The sequence below is a fragment of the Meles meles genome, chromosome 9 (genome assembly GCF_922984935.1).
Source record: "Meles meles chromosome 9, mMelMel3.1 paternal haplotype, whole genome shotgun sequence".
Classification (NCBI taxonomy): Eukaryota; Metazoa; Chordata; class Mammalia; order Carnivora; family Mustelidae; genus Meles; species Meles meles.
The window spans coordinates 11,509,151-11,522,574 of record NC_060074.1 but is presented as its reverse complement, the minus strand read 5'-3'; the positions used below and the strand labels follow the sequence as shown (position 1 = coordinate 11,522,574).

The window sequence follows — 13,424 nt, the reverse complement described above, 5'->3', positions numbered from 1 at the left end:
GCAGATTGTCTATTCCCCAGGACCTCCGGAAAACTTTATTCCAAGTAGAGCAAAGTCAGTGTATGCTGGGTCTGTGTTAGCTCCTTTCAGTGTTGTTTATAGTGAAGTAAGCTTTGATTTTTTACAAACAAATCGACACTGCCATTTAGATGTCCTTGTGTATGTGTGCTAGTGAGGCCCAGAAGTTCGAACTCAGACTATGAGAATGTTAACAGTCTAATTTAGGGTTAGAGAATATTCATGTTTGAAGCTGGAATAATAAGATATAACATGACCTTTCATCTGAAATATGCCCCAGATGTACCTCTTCTGCTTTTCAAGCTCTCTGAAGATGAATTATGAAAATTCCTACCAGTAGAACTAGTTTGAGTGTCAACTAGATGTAAAGACCTGCGGGGAATTAATATGAATAAAATGTGCCACAAACTCAAAGAGACCTTTGAGGGACTAAAGATTCTCATTATCTAGGATATTTTCTTTATCAGCTACCTAATTCCTTTGCTCAACTCATAGTTTAAATCAACCCCCCCCCCCCCCCCACTCCTGCCTTGGCTAGTAGAGATAGAAACTCAGTTATAATTATCTGTGGAAGAGAACAAATCTGATTGAGTCTGTGGGGATTCAACTTCTTTTTTTAAATGAGTTGTGTGAACCTGATTCTTGTATAAGATCTGGTGATGGGAGGGGCGCCTGGGTGGCTCAGTGGGTTAAGCCTCTGCCTTCAGCTTGGGTTGTGATCTCAGGGTCCTGGGATTGAGCCCCACATCAGGCTCTCTGCTCAGCAGGGAGCCTGCTTCCCCCTCTTTCTCTGCCTGCCTCTCTGCCTACTTGTGCTCTCTCTCTCTGTCAAATAAATAAAATCTTTAAAAGAAAAAAGATCTGGTGAGGGAGACCATGGAAGCCCAGATATTAACTACCTTTCCACATAGATTGACGCTGGCTTTGTGCAGGGTCAGTGAAGAGACAAGGACAAAATAGGGAGTTAGAGAATGCGGGAAGTGTGGATCATCTGAGGCCACAATGACATGGGTTGGTGGCTGGTCTTCTGGGTGAGGAAGAGTTGCTGGACAGCTGCAGGTAGTAACTGAGACACTTTAGTCTGCTTCTCAGACTGACTTTGCAATAGGAGGCTTACCTCGATTTCCTGTAATGGCCACCTATCCTGTGCCTCTCCAGAGGATAACATTCATACAAACAACAGACGAGATGACAAGTACATCCGCAATTATCCATATACACAAGCATAGCTGGGCTATCTATTATTAGGCCCCTTTCATGTTAAAATGTTCATTATTATGACATTTCAGTTTGGCATTTTAAAATTTCATCTCTGTCCCTTTTCATCTGTTATATTTCAGTGACTCAGATGTCCCACATCAGAAGTGTGTTAGACATGACGGGGGTTGGGGGGGAATGAAACAGACACAGTCACTGTCCTCAAGGGTTTCGCAGATTAAGACAAAGAGAAAAACTCAGCCCAGAGAGGGAACTAGCCCAGCTAGCCAGGAGACTTCTTTACTTCTTTGTTAGTAACACAGAAAGCAGAACCTGCCTCAGGAAGATTAGGAGTCCACTGATCCTCTAAGTCGGTGGGGAAGGTTCTGGAAGTTTGGTGACACAGTCAGGTGATACTGGATCTTTGTGTTCCCAGGGCTGTGTTTAGATCCTCAGATTAAAAAGGTTCTTACTATCTCCCCTTGGAGAACAGAATTGTCATTTAGAGATCAGCAACCAGGGGAGGTTAACCATCTGCTATGCAGAAAGGGCCAAAGAGGTTTCTGTGAATTGAATTAGAATTCCCCTCCCCCACCAGCACTGCATAGTGATTTTTGAAAAAGAGGGACTTTATGGGCTCAGTGAGGGAACTGTTTTAAATGGGAGTCTATGCAGTACTGTTTGCTGGTGTTTGAACCTCTCAGTAAATAACTTGCTATTGGCTTGATTTATTGTTATCTTCTTTATCGTGACTACTTTGAAGAAATACCATTAGAAGTTTTGAGATTTTACACATCTGTTCCATCCATATCTGGAGATTCCTTTTTGAAGAAAGGTGAGATTTCAAAGGCAAGATATACGACCTTACAGAAGCCGTTTGGATCTCTTGAGTTTATGTCCATTTGTTTTTAGATAGAGTTTGTGAAGTAAAAATCTCTGTATAAATTTGTGACTGTATTATCACAGTCAGTTCAGGTATATAAGTTAACATCTGTTACAAATGTTGGTCCAAACATGCCATATTGACTGAAAACATACCTGTAGGAAATGGCATTCAAGGTGTGCAATTATAATTGAATTTTTCAGTGCTAAGTCAGGTTATCCTCTTCTCTTTCCTGTCCATCCCATTTACAAACAAATCAGCTAAAGGCTAGAGCTGAGGAGGGAGAAGGGAAGAAAAGCAAGAAGGAACGAGGTACTTAAGCACTCAGAAAGTTTTAGCTTTGATTCATTTTTGGTTGAAACACAGTACAAGTGTTATGTTTAGTTTCCCCTGCTCTAAAATAGCACTGTTAATTTTTTCATTTGGTGAATTTTCACACAAGTGCTAATCACACGTTTCTATAAATTATATTAATTTAACTTATTTCCCTAAATGTTGTTCTGCAGTGTGTAGCACGGATGTTCTCAGATTCTTGGCTGTGTAAGCTTGTTGCAGTTGGAAGCAGAACAGAAACATCTGAAAGGCATTATTTGAATTACCGATGCTGGAGCATCTGATCTCACCTTTTACTCTGCTCCTAAGTCACAACTGTTCTCTCCCTTTGTATCTAATCTGCACAGATGTCCTGCCTCCTCCATCTTTGACATTGCCCCAAGGTTGGCTTTTTGAAAACACTTTTCACTTTTAGAAAACACTGTCGTCATACAAGTAGAAGTTAAAGAAAGAGTGGATTTTGGTAATTGTGTTTGATGTTTGATAGTTTAATTTGCAGGAGGATGATGACTACTTCAGATTTAAAATACAACGGAGGCAGGTGTGGGCGAGACTTCTTACCCCTAAAACGAAGTGCTTGATGATGGAAGACATAACTACTATTTCCTGTTTCTTTTCAGAGTATGATTTCATCCATTGTAAATAGCACATACTACGCCAACGTGTCGGCAACCAAGTGCCAGGAGTTCGGGAGATGGTATAAGAAGTACAAGAAGATTAAAGGTAAACTGACATCTTTGTTTTTAAAGCCTACTTTTCGTTTCTTAGGTCAATGGATTATTGGTTCTTCGGAGTTTATGCTAATTTTCTGTATACATTTTTATAAAATTATATATATCATTTTTACAAAGGCAAGTTTCTTAATATTTCCTACAGGAGATCCTAATTGGCTCCCTTAAAACTAAGATGGCATTAGAACTAAAGTAAAATTTGATGCATAATACATGAAGTTTACCATTTTCTTAAGAGATGCCTGTGAAGGCCAAGATTTTTAGAAATATTTGAAATGGTTTATTTCAGATAGGCCTGTCTATTTAAAAAGCTCAATCAATAAATCATTTCCATTAATATATTAATGGAAATTCAAAAGCAGTCATTGTAGGTTAAATCTGCACTTATAGTTCAAGTACCAGTTAACAAATTGAAATGATTGCTGGCTGTGGTATCAGGAAATCTTTGGTTAGAAATGGAGTTTCGAGGGGCGCCTGGGTGGCTCAGTGGGGTAAAGCCTCTGCCTTTGGCTCAGGTCATGGTCCCAGGGTCCTGGGATCGAGCCCCACGGCGGGCTCTCTGCTCAGCAGGGAGCCTGCTTCCCTTCCTCTCTCTCTGCCTGCTTCTCTGCCTACTTGTGATCTCTGTCTGTCAAATGAATAAATAAAATCTTAAAAAAAAAAAAGAAATGGAGTTTTGATGTGTTTGTTTGGTGACAGTTCCAGAGCAGTGGTCAGATCAAAGGGACTCTGTTGTAAAGCAGCCTTGTGTTCAAATTTCTCTTCTCCCTTTGCTAGTGTGTGTTTCAGCAAGTTACTTACCTTCACCAAGATTCAGTCTCCTCATCCGAAAATCGAAACAATGCAAGTACCTAAATCATTCACTAGCTGTGAGGACTAATTAGGTTAATACTGGCCTAAAGAAACTCTTAATAAATAAAATCTGTAACACTAGAATGATGAAATAATAATTAATAGGAATGGTAGTAGTAGCAGTCATATGGTAAATGTGGAGTTGTGTCTGGTCCTGAAAATACAGTGTCTTGTATGATACATGGCATGCTGTTCGCATCGCCCCGCCCTTCAAATGTATCAGTGGCCTTTTTTCTGTACAATATGTCAATGTTGGAAACATTCTGGTGTTTCCACCCAACTCAGGTGCTATTCAAATTCAGATGCCACCAGCCCCTGAGCGGACTTGGGGACTCTTGGATGGTCAAGGGTCCGTCCAGTCCCTGTTTTCTCATGGTTATAATAACATCATCCATCAAGCCTTATTATAGGTATTCACAGCTTTGCTGAAAGTTCCCTGCCCCCCTCCGAGGTTCCGATGACCATTTACGGTGGGTAGGTAAAAGTAAAAGATGAATTATTTGTTTTACTACCTGCCGGTGTCCTCCAGGGAGGCGGGATTGAAGTAACCTTTGCTGGCCGTTGAGTGTTTGGGATCCTGTTTCCCGGGTTACCTTTTGAGGGAGTGAACTTTACATGCATCGGCAGCACATTTCTGATTACAAAAGACTGAGAGCATTTTATTCCAAATATCCAGTTTATAAGGAAAGTCAAGATGTTGGACTACCCAGAAGGAGTTAAAGTGCACTGAAAGTTGAATTAAGATCCATTTCTCTTCAGCATCCTAAAATTCTTAGAAGCATGAAGGTTCTAGTTTGGGCACTTGCTTTATAATATTACTAATATTAACTCTCAGACAGGATAAGATGAATAACTCCTTCTCATTATAAGATGTGATTGTGTAGTTCAGAAGGGTTTCTTTTCTCTAAGTGTTGTCTCCAAGTTTTTCTTTTAAAGTAAGACTGTTGAAGTGTTTGAACATATCCTCTTTGGCTAAAAATCAAAAGAATCATGCAGCTTCAAGGTCATCTGTTAGATCCCATTTACTTGCCGTCAGAAGAGGAAAGGAAGAGAGAGCCCTCTTGTAATAGGCTGGAGTGTAATTCCAGATTCAGAAGCTCTCCACTCTAGTGTTTTCAGAATTGCCACTACAGAACCCGTGTGTGAGTGTGTGTGCGTGCGCACACACACGTAACACACACAGACACACATACACGAACACTTACATCTCCTACTTTTTTTTCTTTCTTAGAGATTCAATTCTTTAAGCTCTGTTTTTTTTTTTTTTCAAGATAGTAAATGCACAGTTAAATCTTAAGTGTCATAAAAGCGGACTGAGACCTTGATTTCAATCAGGAGGTCAAGGATCCACACCTGAAGAGGCTGCCAGACACTGTGTACACATGCTGTGCAAGGAGATGGAGCCAGTCATTGCTGTTGAGAAGTGTGTGTGTGCGTGTGTGTGTGTGTCAGTAGGAGGAGAAAAGGGAAGGTTAAGGTATGTGTGAAGTAAACACAAGCTGCCGTAAAACAGTTCAAGTGGTGTTGATTCATCAGCCAAGGGAGTGGGAGGAAAAACAAAGACTTCGTGGCAGGTATAATGGTGTACAGAAAATAAACACCCAGAGAAGTATATTTTATTAACTTTCGACCCTCAGGGAAAAGGCAGTGTCGGACCTATCCAGGCACATTTCATCTGAAAGAAGCTTTGTGCTATGAATAGATGTCACTGGGGGAGTTCCCAGCGAGTAGAATCCACTTCTCATGGGAAAGGAATGATTTTGTTTGTAACATTTCTGTTTGTGTCCATCCATTTTCAAGACGAGAAAGACGAGGAATGAGTTTCAGATCTGGGAATGAGTAATAGCAAAAGCAGCATTCTACCTTAGGGCTCTTCCTGCGAACCTGGCAGTTGGAGTTTCATGTCCTTCCTTGCCCCCCTACCCACCCCGTTTCCACCCCCCAATTACCAATTTGCATGTAGCCTGGCTGATATAACGTATAGAAGAAAATCTCATGCTAACTTACTAATGTCCCAAACTAAATGCAGCTACATTGTTAAATATGTTTCCTATTATCTGCTAATGTCTGTTTTAATAAAACAGTGGGAACTAAATGGTTGCTTCTTAATCAAAACCATGATTTCCTAACATAAGCTATGTGATTCTGTTACAAATTGCCACATATAGATCTCCTAGGTCAAAATTTTTTTCTCTTCTCATAGAAATAAATAAACAGTAAAATAATTATATACACTGAAAGATCAAAGTAAATATGACTAAAACCTGGCAAAAATAAAAGTCTACAGTAGGATTAAAAAAAAAGGATCAAATTGCAAATTCTATAGTTAATGCTTAAATAAATATGAGAAAAATGAACAATCAATAATTTGATATCATTAAAAACAGATGTAAAAGCCATATACAAATGGAATTGTCTGAATTTGGAAGTAAACATTTTAATGTGCATTTTTTGAATTTGTTGTTATTACAGCTAAACTATTTACACTTATTCTTTAAAATGTCCTAAGTTAGTTTGGCTTAGCATGTTAACTTTATCTTCCCCAGTGATCACAGCAGAGTACATTCTGTTTACCTTTTTCTTTAATTTCAAAGACAATCATGGTTGACACAGACATATTTGAGTTATCATTAGTGTTAACTCAGGATGGATGGGGAGAGACAGTTGGCATCCTCTGCTTTTAACATCCAGAATATGAACCTGCTTCCCAGGAATTTCTGATATTGAATAAAATGAAGTGGGTAGATAGGGTAGTAGGTTGGTTTAGACAGTATTTCATATTGCCGTTCATCTCATACTCTAATTGCTTCTGTCCTGGATTTTACCGTGTAGAGCTCATAAGCTCCCAAGTATAAGGAAAAGAAAATCTACATTCTGTGTAAAAGCAGGAGGGATAAAAGACCAATATTAACAGTTATTTAATGTTTAGGAGTTTTAATGTTGGACACAAGGATAATCCACAGGGACCTGGAAACGTTCATGCTGCTACAAAATTATTTTCAAAAATTCTTGGGGTTGTGTTGAATTTACCCCATCAATTTTTCTTTCATAAGTTCTGCACACTTTAATGAAACACTTATTTTTTTAACCTCTTTTCTATTAACTATGTAGATATAAAGTTGCCTCATCATTTTTATGAAACTAAGTGGCAATTATATATGAAGTACCATCGGAAATGATACTCTCTGGCAATCTGCTTCTGCAGGGCATCTTCTAAGAATAAAAAAGTGCCTTAACAAAGAAGGACTCGTATATTTTAAATGTCTCCTAATTAAAAATTAATAAGTTAAAATAATGTCATATCTAAAGTGTTTTTCATCTGACACCCAAAGCAAAATGAAGTGTCATCTTTGGTCAGGTCAGTCTCAACTATTTCATTGGTCACAAGAATTAAGGGGTCATTGCAAGTTCACACAAATACTAGTGGATATTGTAAAATTATTTGTGTCATAAAATAACACCGCTACAATGAACCAACATAACCAAACCCCCTATTTTGGCCAGAAAGCAAAATTATCCTCATCACTTTTCTTTTTTCAATCATTGCTCAAGAATCCCCTGATTGTTAGTTGTCTTAATTTTATTTATTTGAACTTATTTTGCGAAATATTAAAGAGCTGGGAGAAATGAGGATTTGTAAAAACCAGTGTTACTTTTCCAAGCCTGGTTTATTCTAGTAATCAGTATTTTATCTGACCCTGTCTGATCTAGTCTTGCAAGATCAAACGTCCAGGCCAGCAAGCAGACAGTAAACAAAGCCCGTGAAGGGTTTCAGTAAACACAAAGATTAGATGTTGAATGAAAATTAAACTCCTTGAACTAGTCCTCTGTACTAAAGTGGTTAAGTGGGTTGTGATTAAAAGAAATAAGTAATTATGATCATTATAGCTGAAATGATATAATGTTACCACATTTAAAGCACCTCTTATACCCAAAAATGATTGTGTCATTTACAAAGTGGTGCCTCCGAGTTGAATAGAAAAATCCATGTCCCCTGACCTGGTTCCATGAGGCAGTCCCCGCTTAGCCACGGCGGTATCGGTGGTCCCGACAATGTCTTTAATCAACGGCCGGGACTTCTCCCTCTGCTGTTGTTTTGCTCTGATGAGGTAAAAGCAACTTACTTCTGTCCACCTAATTTTTCTGAGTCATGAGAGAGATTTTTCTTTCAGCTTTGGATCGAAATGAAGGTGTGCGGCAAGGACGTTGGTCCCTCTGCCTGTACCGTATCTTGCCTGATGTAATGCCAACATCAAGTCCTTGGCTTCTGCAGAAACCCTTGAACTTAGATAAATTTTACACAAATATTTGTGGAAATAGAAACATCATTTCCACGACCAGCCGCTTTCCATCGTATTGGAAGAGCCTTGTGCTTTTTTACTGTGACTGTCGTTGATATTCGTTCGTCCCTCACGTTAGCCTGTATGGCCCCCCGATTAGAAACTTGTTGGTAGCGTCGGCAAGTGGAAGAATGGTATGTGGGAAATGCCATGGACCCGAGGTATGGGCCAGTTCCTTGCTTGGATCTTATAAAGCTCATTCTGGCTGTCCTGACAGCTGCTTCTTTGGCCTGAACTTTGTTTGTTCATTAACGGGCATAAATGTTAAAATGTAAAACATTCATTTGTCAATATGATTTGTAGATTAAAAGAAAGGAACGTGTTGTCTCCTTATACTATTTGTGGTGCCATTTTGAAAGGATGGAAAGGGGAAAATGATGTTTTTTCCTTACTCATCTGTCCATCCATTCATCTATCATATAGAATTACTATTTGAAAGAAGTTTAAGACGCAGTTCTTGGTTTCAAAAAGCCAGCATCTAAAAAATCAGTTTGAGCATCAACTTTTTGTACCTGGCAGGATTCTAAGTAGGGAACTTGCATAGTCCCTCCTTGTGAGATAATTAGTCACAGTTACAGAACTCATTTTCATTAAATGTTTAGCGAGTGCTTCTACTACAGGCATTTTCACTGCTAAAAGCAGTGAGAAACATCCAGAAACACATAAGATGTGGTTCTGGCCTCTAGTTGGGTTGCTGTCAGCCTAGCAGGGGAGGCAGCCCTCCATCTGGCGAATACATAGCAGGAGTATAAACTTGTGTTAGAGTAGCACAGAGAATGGTCCATAAGTTTTACTAACAAGTGTTAGCTCGGAGAGGAGGGTAACTTGAAAAGCAGCCCTTGAGTTACACCTTAAGGACAGTAGAGTTCTGCAAGGAGAGAAGGAGAAGGAAGAACACTTGAGGCACTTGCCAAGCTCATTGGTATAGATGTAGAGGTGCAAAAGAGCATGAATGTCTAGAAAATTTCAGTGGTTGTTCACTCTGTCTAGAATGACAGTACATTTATGCAGCACTATCACGTGATGCCCAGGATGGCTAACATTTTAACTGGTGAAAAGGAAAAGCGAGGTGTGGGGTTGATAGCCTCAAACATTGGTAAATGAGCTGAGATTTTTGGGGTGATCTTGCTGTGGGTAATATTTGTGTTATAACGATGAAAAATAAGGTTGGGGCCTTACCCTGGGGAACTCTGAAAGTTCAGTTAATGCATATTGAGAATTGGTGAAAGTTTTCCAGCAAGGGCGTGATACGATGTAAATGGTGGTATAAAAGAGAAATTTCTTTAGCAGTCCTCTATGTGTGGGGGTGAGTGTGTATGGCAGGAGAGGAGGCAGGTGGGAGGGATAAGGGCAGCAGGTGCACCTGGGAGGAAGTAGGCAAAATAGAATCTATTGCGGCCATCTGTGCAGGTAAAGATAGGAAAGGGAGGCCTTGGCTTTTGATGGCAGCAATGAGACGGAGAAAAATGACCAAGGCCATATATCTGTGGGAGAGAGAAAAAGAAATCAAAGTAGAATTCAAGGTTTTGAGCTTAAGTAACTCTTCATAGTTTTGACAGAAATAGGACAATATAAATTGATCCATTGCTTATAATTATTGAGAGTTGGTGAACTAGGTAGAGATATCCACTGGGCCATTCAAAATGTGGAACTAGCTGACCATTGTACAGGACTAGAGAATGAATGAGGAGAGCAGACACTGGCTTAGTCAGGAAAGGATATAAAACAACTATGCAGCTTTAGGATGAAGTTTAACACACACTCCCCACCCTGTCCCCCATATTCAAGAGAGAGAGAGAGTGGAGCCGGTGGAGGCAAAGGCTCGGGAGAGGGAGACGGGTGACAAGCAGGAGCTCACAAACAAGGAAGGGATCGGATCTGAGGCACAGAAGATGCTTTGCCTTTAAAGGAAAGAGAAATAGCCACGTTGTCTTTAGAACCTAAAGGAAAGAAGACGGACAAGGAGACAGGTTTTGAAGATGGAGGCAAGGGTAAAGAATGAGGCGTCTTATACTGTAGGGAGCTGTGGTGATTATCTGGCAGTAAGAGGGAATGGTTGGGATGGGGTTTGGTGAGGAGGATGCCTGAGACAGATTCTGGACCAACCGTGTCTGGGCAACAGTGGGAGCATAGGGAACTGAATGAGGTGACTCAGGGGTTTATGGAGGTTCAGGTCTCTTTAGTTCTTAGCTTTTTCTTACCGTGTGCTTTATTTAGAGTTCTCAGAATTTCAGATTTCCACTTGTCCTGCCCAGATGAAGAACCTACAGAGTTCTGAAATGAGTTTTTGTAGGTAGACCAGGAAATGTCCAGCTTGTTAAAAATCTAGTATGATTGTGGTGACATCATCTTATTTTGGGAAAATCAGTGGGTCAGAGTCAGAGAATTCTCTAGCTTTATGATCAATTAAATAAAAATCATTTATTTTTTCTTCGATGATTTACAAAGTTAAAAGCTGAAAAGTACTTAAATTCACAAGGTGCTCAAAGCTAAGTACAAATGCTGTGTAAGAAGCTAGGATGAACATGATAATTGCCTGCGCTCGACACTGTTAAACTCGTCATTCACCTGACTGGTGATAGGCCTTCATTTCACCTTTTGCAGGAATTTGAGATGATCTGATTTCGGAATCCTGAATTCCCAAGGAAGTAGATGAATCTGGACTCATATGGAATTTAAGTCAGGCGATGAGTTCTAAAGTCGGGCCTTTCAAGCTGTCACCTTTCTAAGTTCCATGTTCTATAGTAACCTTGACTCATTTTTTTTTTTTTTAAGATTTTATTTATTTATTTGACAGAGACAGATCACAAGCAGGCAGAGAGGCAGGCAGAGAGAGAGGGAAGCAGGATCCCCCTGGAGCAGGAGCCCGATGCAGGACTCGATCCCAGGACCCTGAGATCATGACCTGAGCTGAAAGCAGAGGCTTAATCTGCTGAGCCACCCAGGCGCCCGATTCATTTTTTTTTTTAAAGATTTATTTATTTATTTGAGAGAGAGAGAGAATTTGTGCATTCAGGGGTGGAAGGAGGGGAGGCAAGAGCTAGAGGGAGAATCAAGCAGACTTCCCCTGAGTGCAGAATCTGACCCTGGGCTCCATCCCACAACCCTGAGCTGAAACCAAGAGCTGGACGTTTAACTGACTGAGCCACCGTGGCACCCCTTGACTTAGTTTTGAATAATCTCACTACTAGACTGCAAGTTTTTTCAAAGAACATCTTAGGGACACATCGATTTTGTGCCCTCCTCAGACCCCTATGAACATAGGACTTTGAACATTGTAAGGACTTATTTTAGTAAATAGTAATCAAATTGAATTGAATATATGAACTTATTTGAACATATGCATTTAAGACAGTTTTATTTTTACACATATGATATTATGACTAATCTTATTTGCTATCCGATGTCTCAATTGAGAGAAAAAAAGACAATTTTTGCCTGTTTAATTCATATTACAAAAGTCCTTAGCGAATTAGTAATGGGTTAAAATCATTCTTTTTTTCTATTAGTTATTATTGAGCTAAAGATTTAGCAATAGTCAATTCCACTGAAAAAGACAGTAACACCTTTGTTAAGTAAAAATTAGGGACCATATATGTAGCCGACAAAAAACATCCCTTTGAGGTTTTTCCAGCTAGTTTATTGAATATTTTCCTTGAAATAATGGCCTGAAATATTTAAGTCCTGTAAAAAGCAAAGAGAAAGGCCAATGGAAAAGAGTGAATTATGGGTTTATTTTTTCTTTGATTAACTTTTCTTTAATTGGTTGAATTAAAGAATTAATATACACAGAATGCCAACTGGCAAAGGTAGAATGCTCCTAAACAATAATATTAAGTTTCTGAAATGCTGTTTTTTTTTTCTCTTGTGCTGAACTCACCTCTGAAATTACAGTTTCAGATTAAAATAAAGAATGAAAACAAAGATATTATTAGATGGAATTAGCTTTCACCTATACAGAAAGCTCCAGGAATACTTGAAATGGTCAATGGTATCAAACCAAAAGGGACAGTGGTGTTCCGATGGGGAGGGCTGAGATTACAATAAGGGTGAAAGCGAATAACGCTCACTTTTTCCATGGAACATAATGGGTCCTCTGAGCTTTTTCTGCCAAAGCACAGAGGTGTCCAGCTTCAAGTGCTTTATGGTAGATGTATGTGTTTTTGTGGATCTTATATGATGGAAAAAGGAAGTTGATAATAAGGGGAAAATACACCTAAGAAAACCAGTCGTATGGTATTATCACAGTGCTGGCTGGTACACTTTGCTTATGGGGCTGGAAGCATTTTCCTTCCAAGCCTTGTTTTATTAGGAGTTAACAAGTTGGCTCTGAATATCTTGCTCTAGGCAGAGACTTTGCAAGCAAGTTCTCAACCCAGAGACAGATTCTCTTTAACAAATTTAGAGAAAAACAAATCTTTAACTTTCATAGTCCTAAAAGACTTAGCTTTTTGTTTTTTTCCTTTTGCCTTTCAGCCCTTTCAGACTCCTAATATTTTTCTTTAATTATATTTAGTGAGCTCTTCTGGTTATAGTTTTTTTTTCTTTTTAATGATGTGGGATTTATATTTGATATATACAGAATATTAGCTTTAGCTCTCAAATCATGTTAACAGAAAATGGATTTTGTACCTCAGTTTGTACAAACTGACTTTGTACTTCAGTTATCGACTAGGACAGAATAAGTCAGAAATCTTTTCAGTGATGGGGCATATTCAGTATTAGCACGTGGGATGCTGTTACGGTTTGTCAGAGAAGTTAGTGTTATGATACCTTTGAAAAAGAATTTTACTCAGTGAAAGACTTTGGGTGGACGGTCTGGCTGTTTAGTGATAGTATGTAACCCGGTTCAGGGAGAAGAGTCAGACTCAATATCAGGTTGAAGCATATGAAACTGCCATTTTTGTAGCTTAAAATTAGGTATTGCCAATTTCATATGGTTCAGTCATACAGGAATTTATGGTTATTACCTTCTTATGTGAGTGTACGTACCACTTTTTATTTCTTGTTGTTTACATGTTTCAAAGAAACACTTCATATTGACAGTTTATAAAGAGTACCTGCCAGAGC

At 39.2% G+C, this 13,424-nt stretch overlaps 1 protein-coding gene across 2 annotated transcripts in view; it reads left to right on the top strand.

Moving 5' to 3' along the window:
- SATB2 (SATB homeobox 2) overlaps positions 1 to 13,424 on the top strand; it is a 189,234-nt gene that overhangs the window by 90,922 nt on the left and 84,888 nt on the right. For both annotated transcript variants that reach the window (XM_046019461.1, XM_046019459.1), the window contains exon 6: positions 3,052 to 3,154. In XM_046019461.1, coding sequence (XP_045875417.1) covers positions 3,052 to 3,154 — 103 coding nt within the window. The remainder of the gene's footprint in view (positions 1 to 3,051; positions 3,155 to 13,424) is intronic.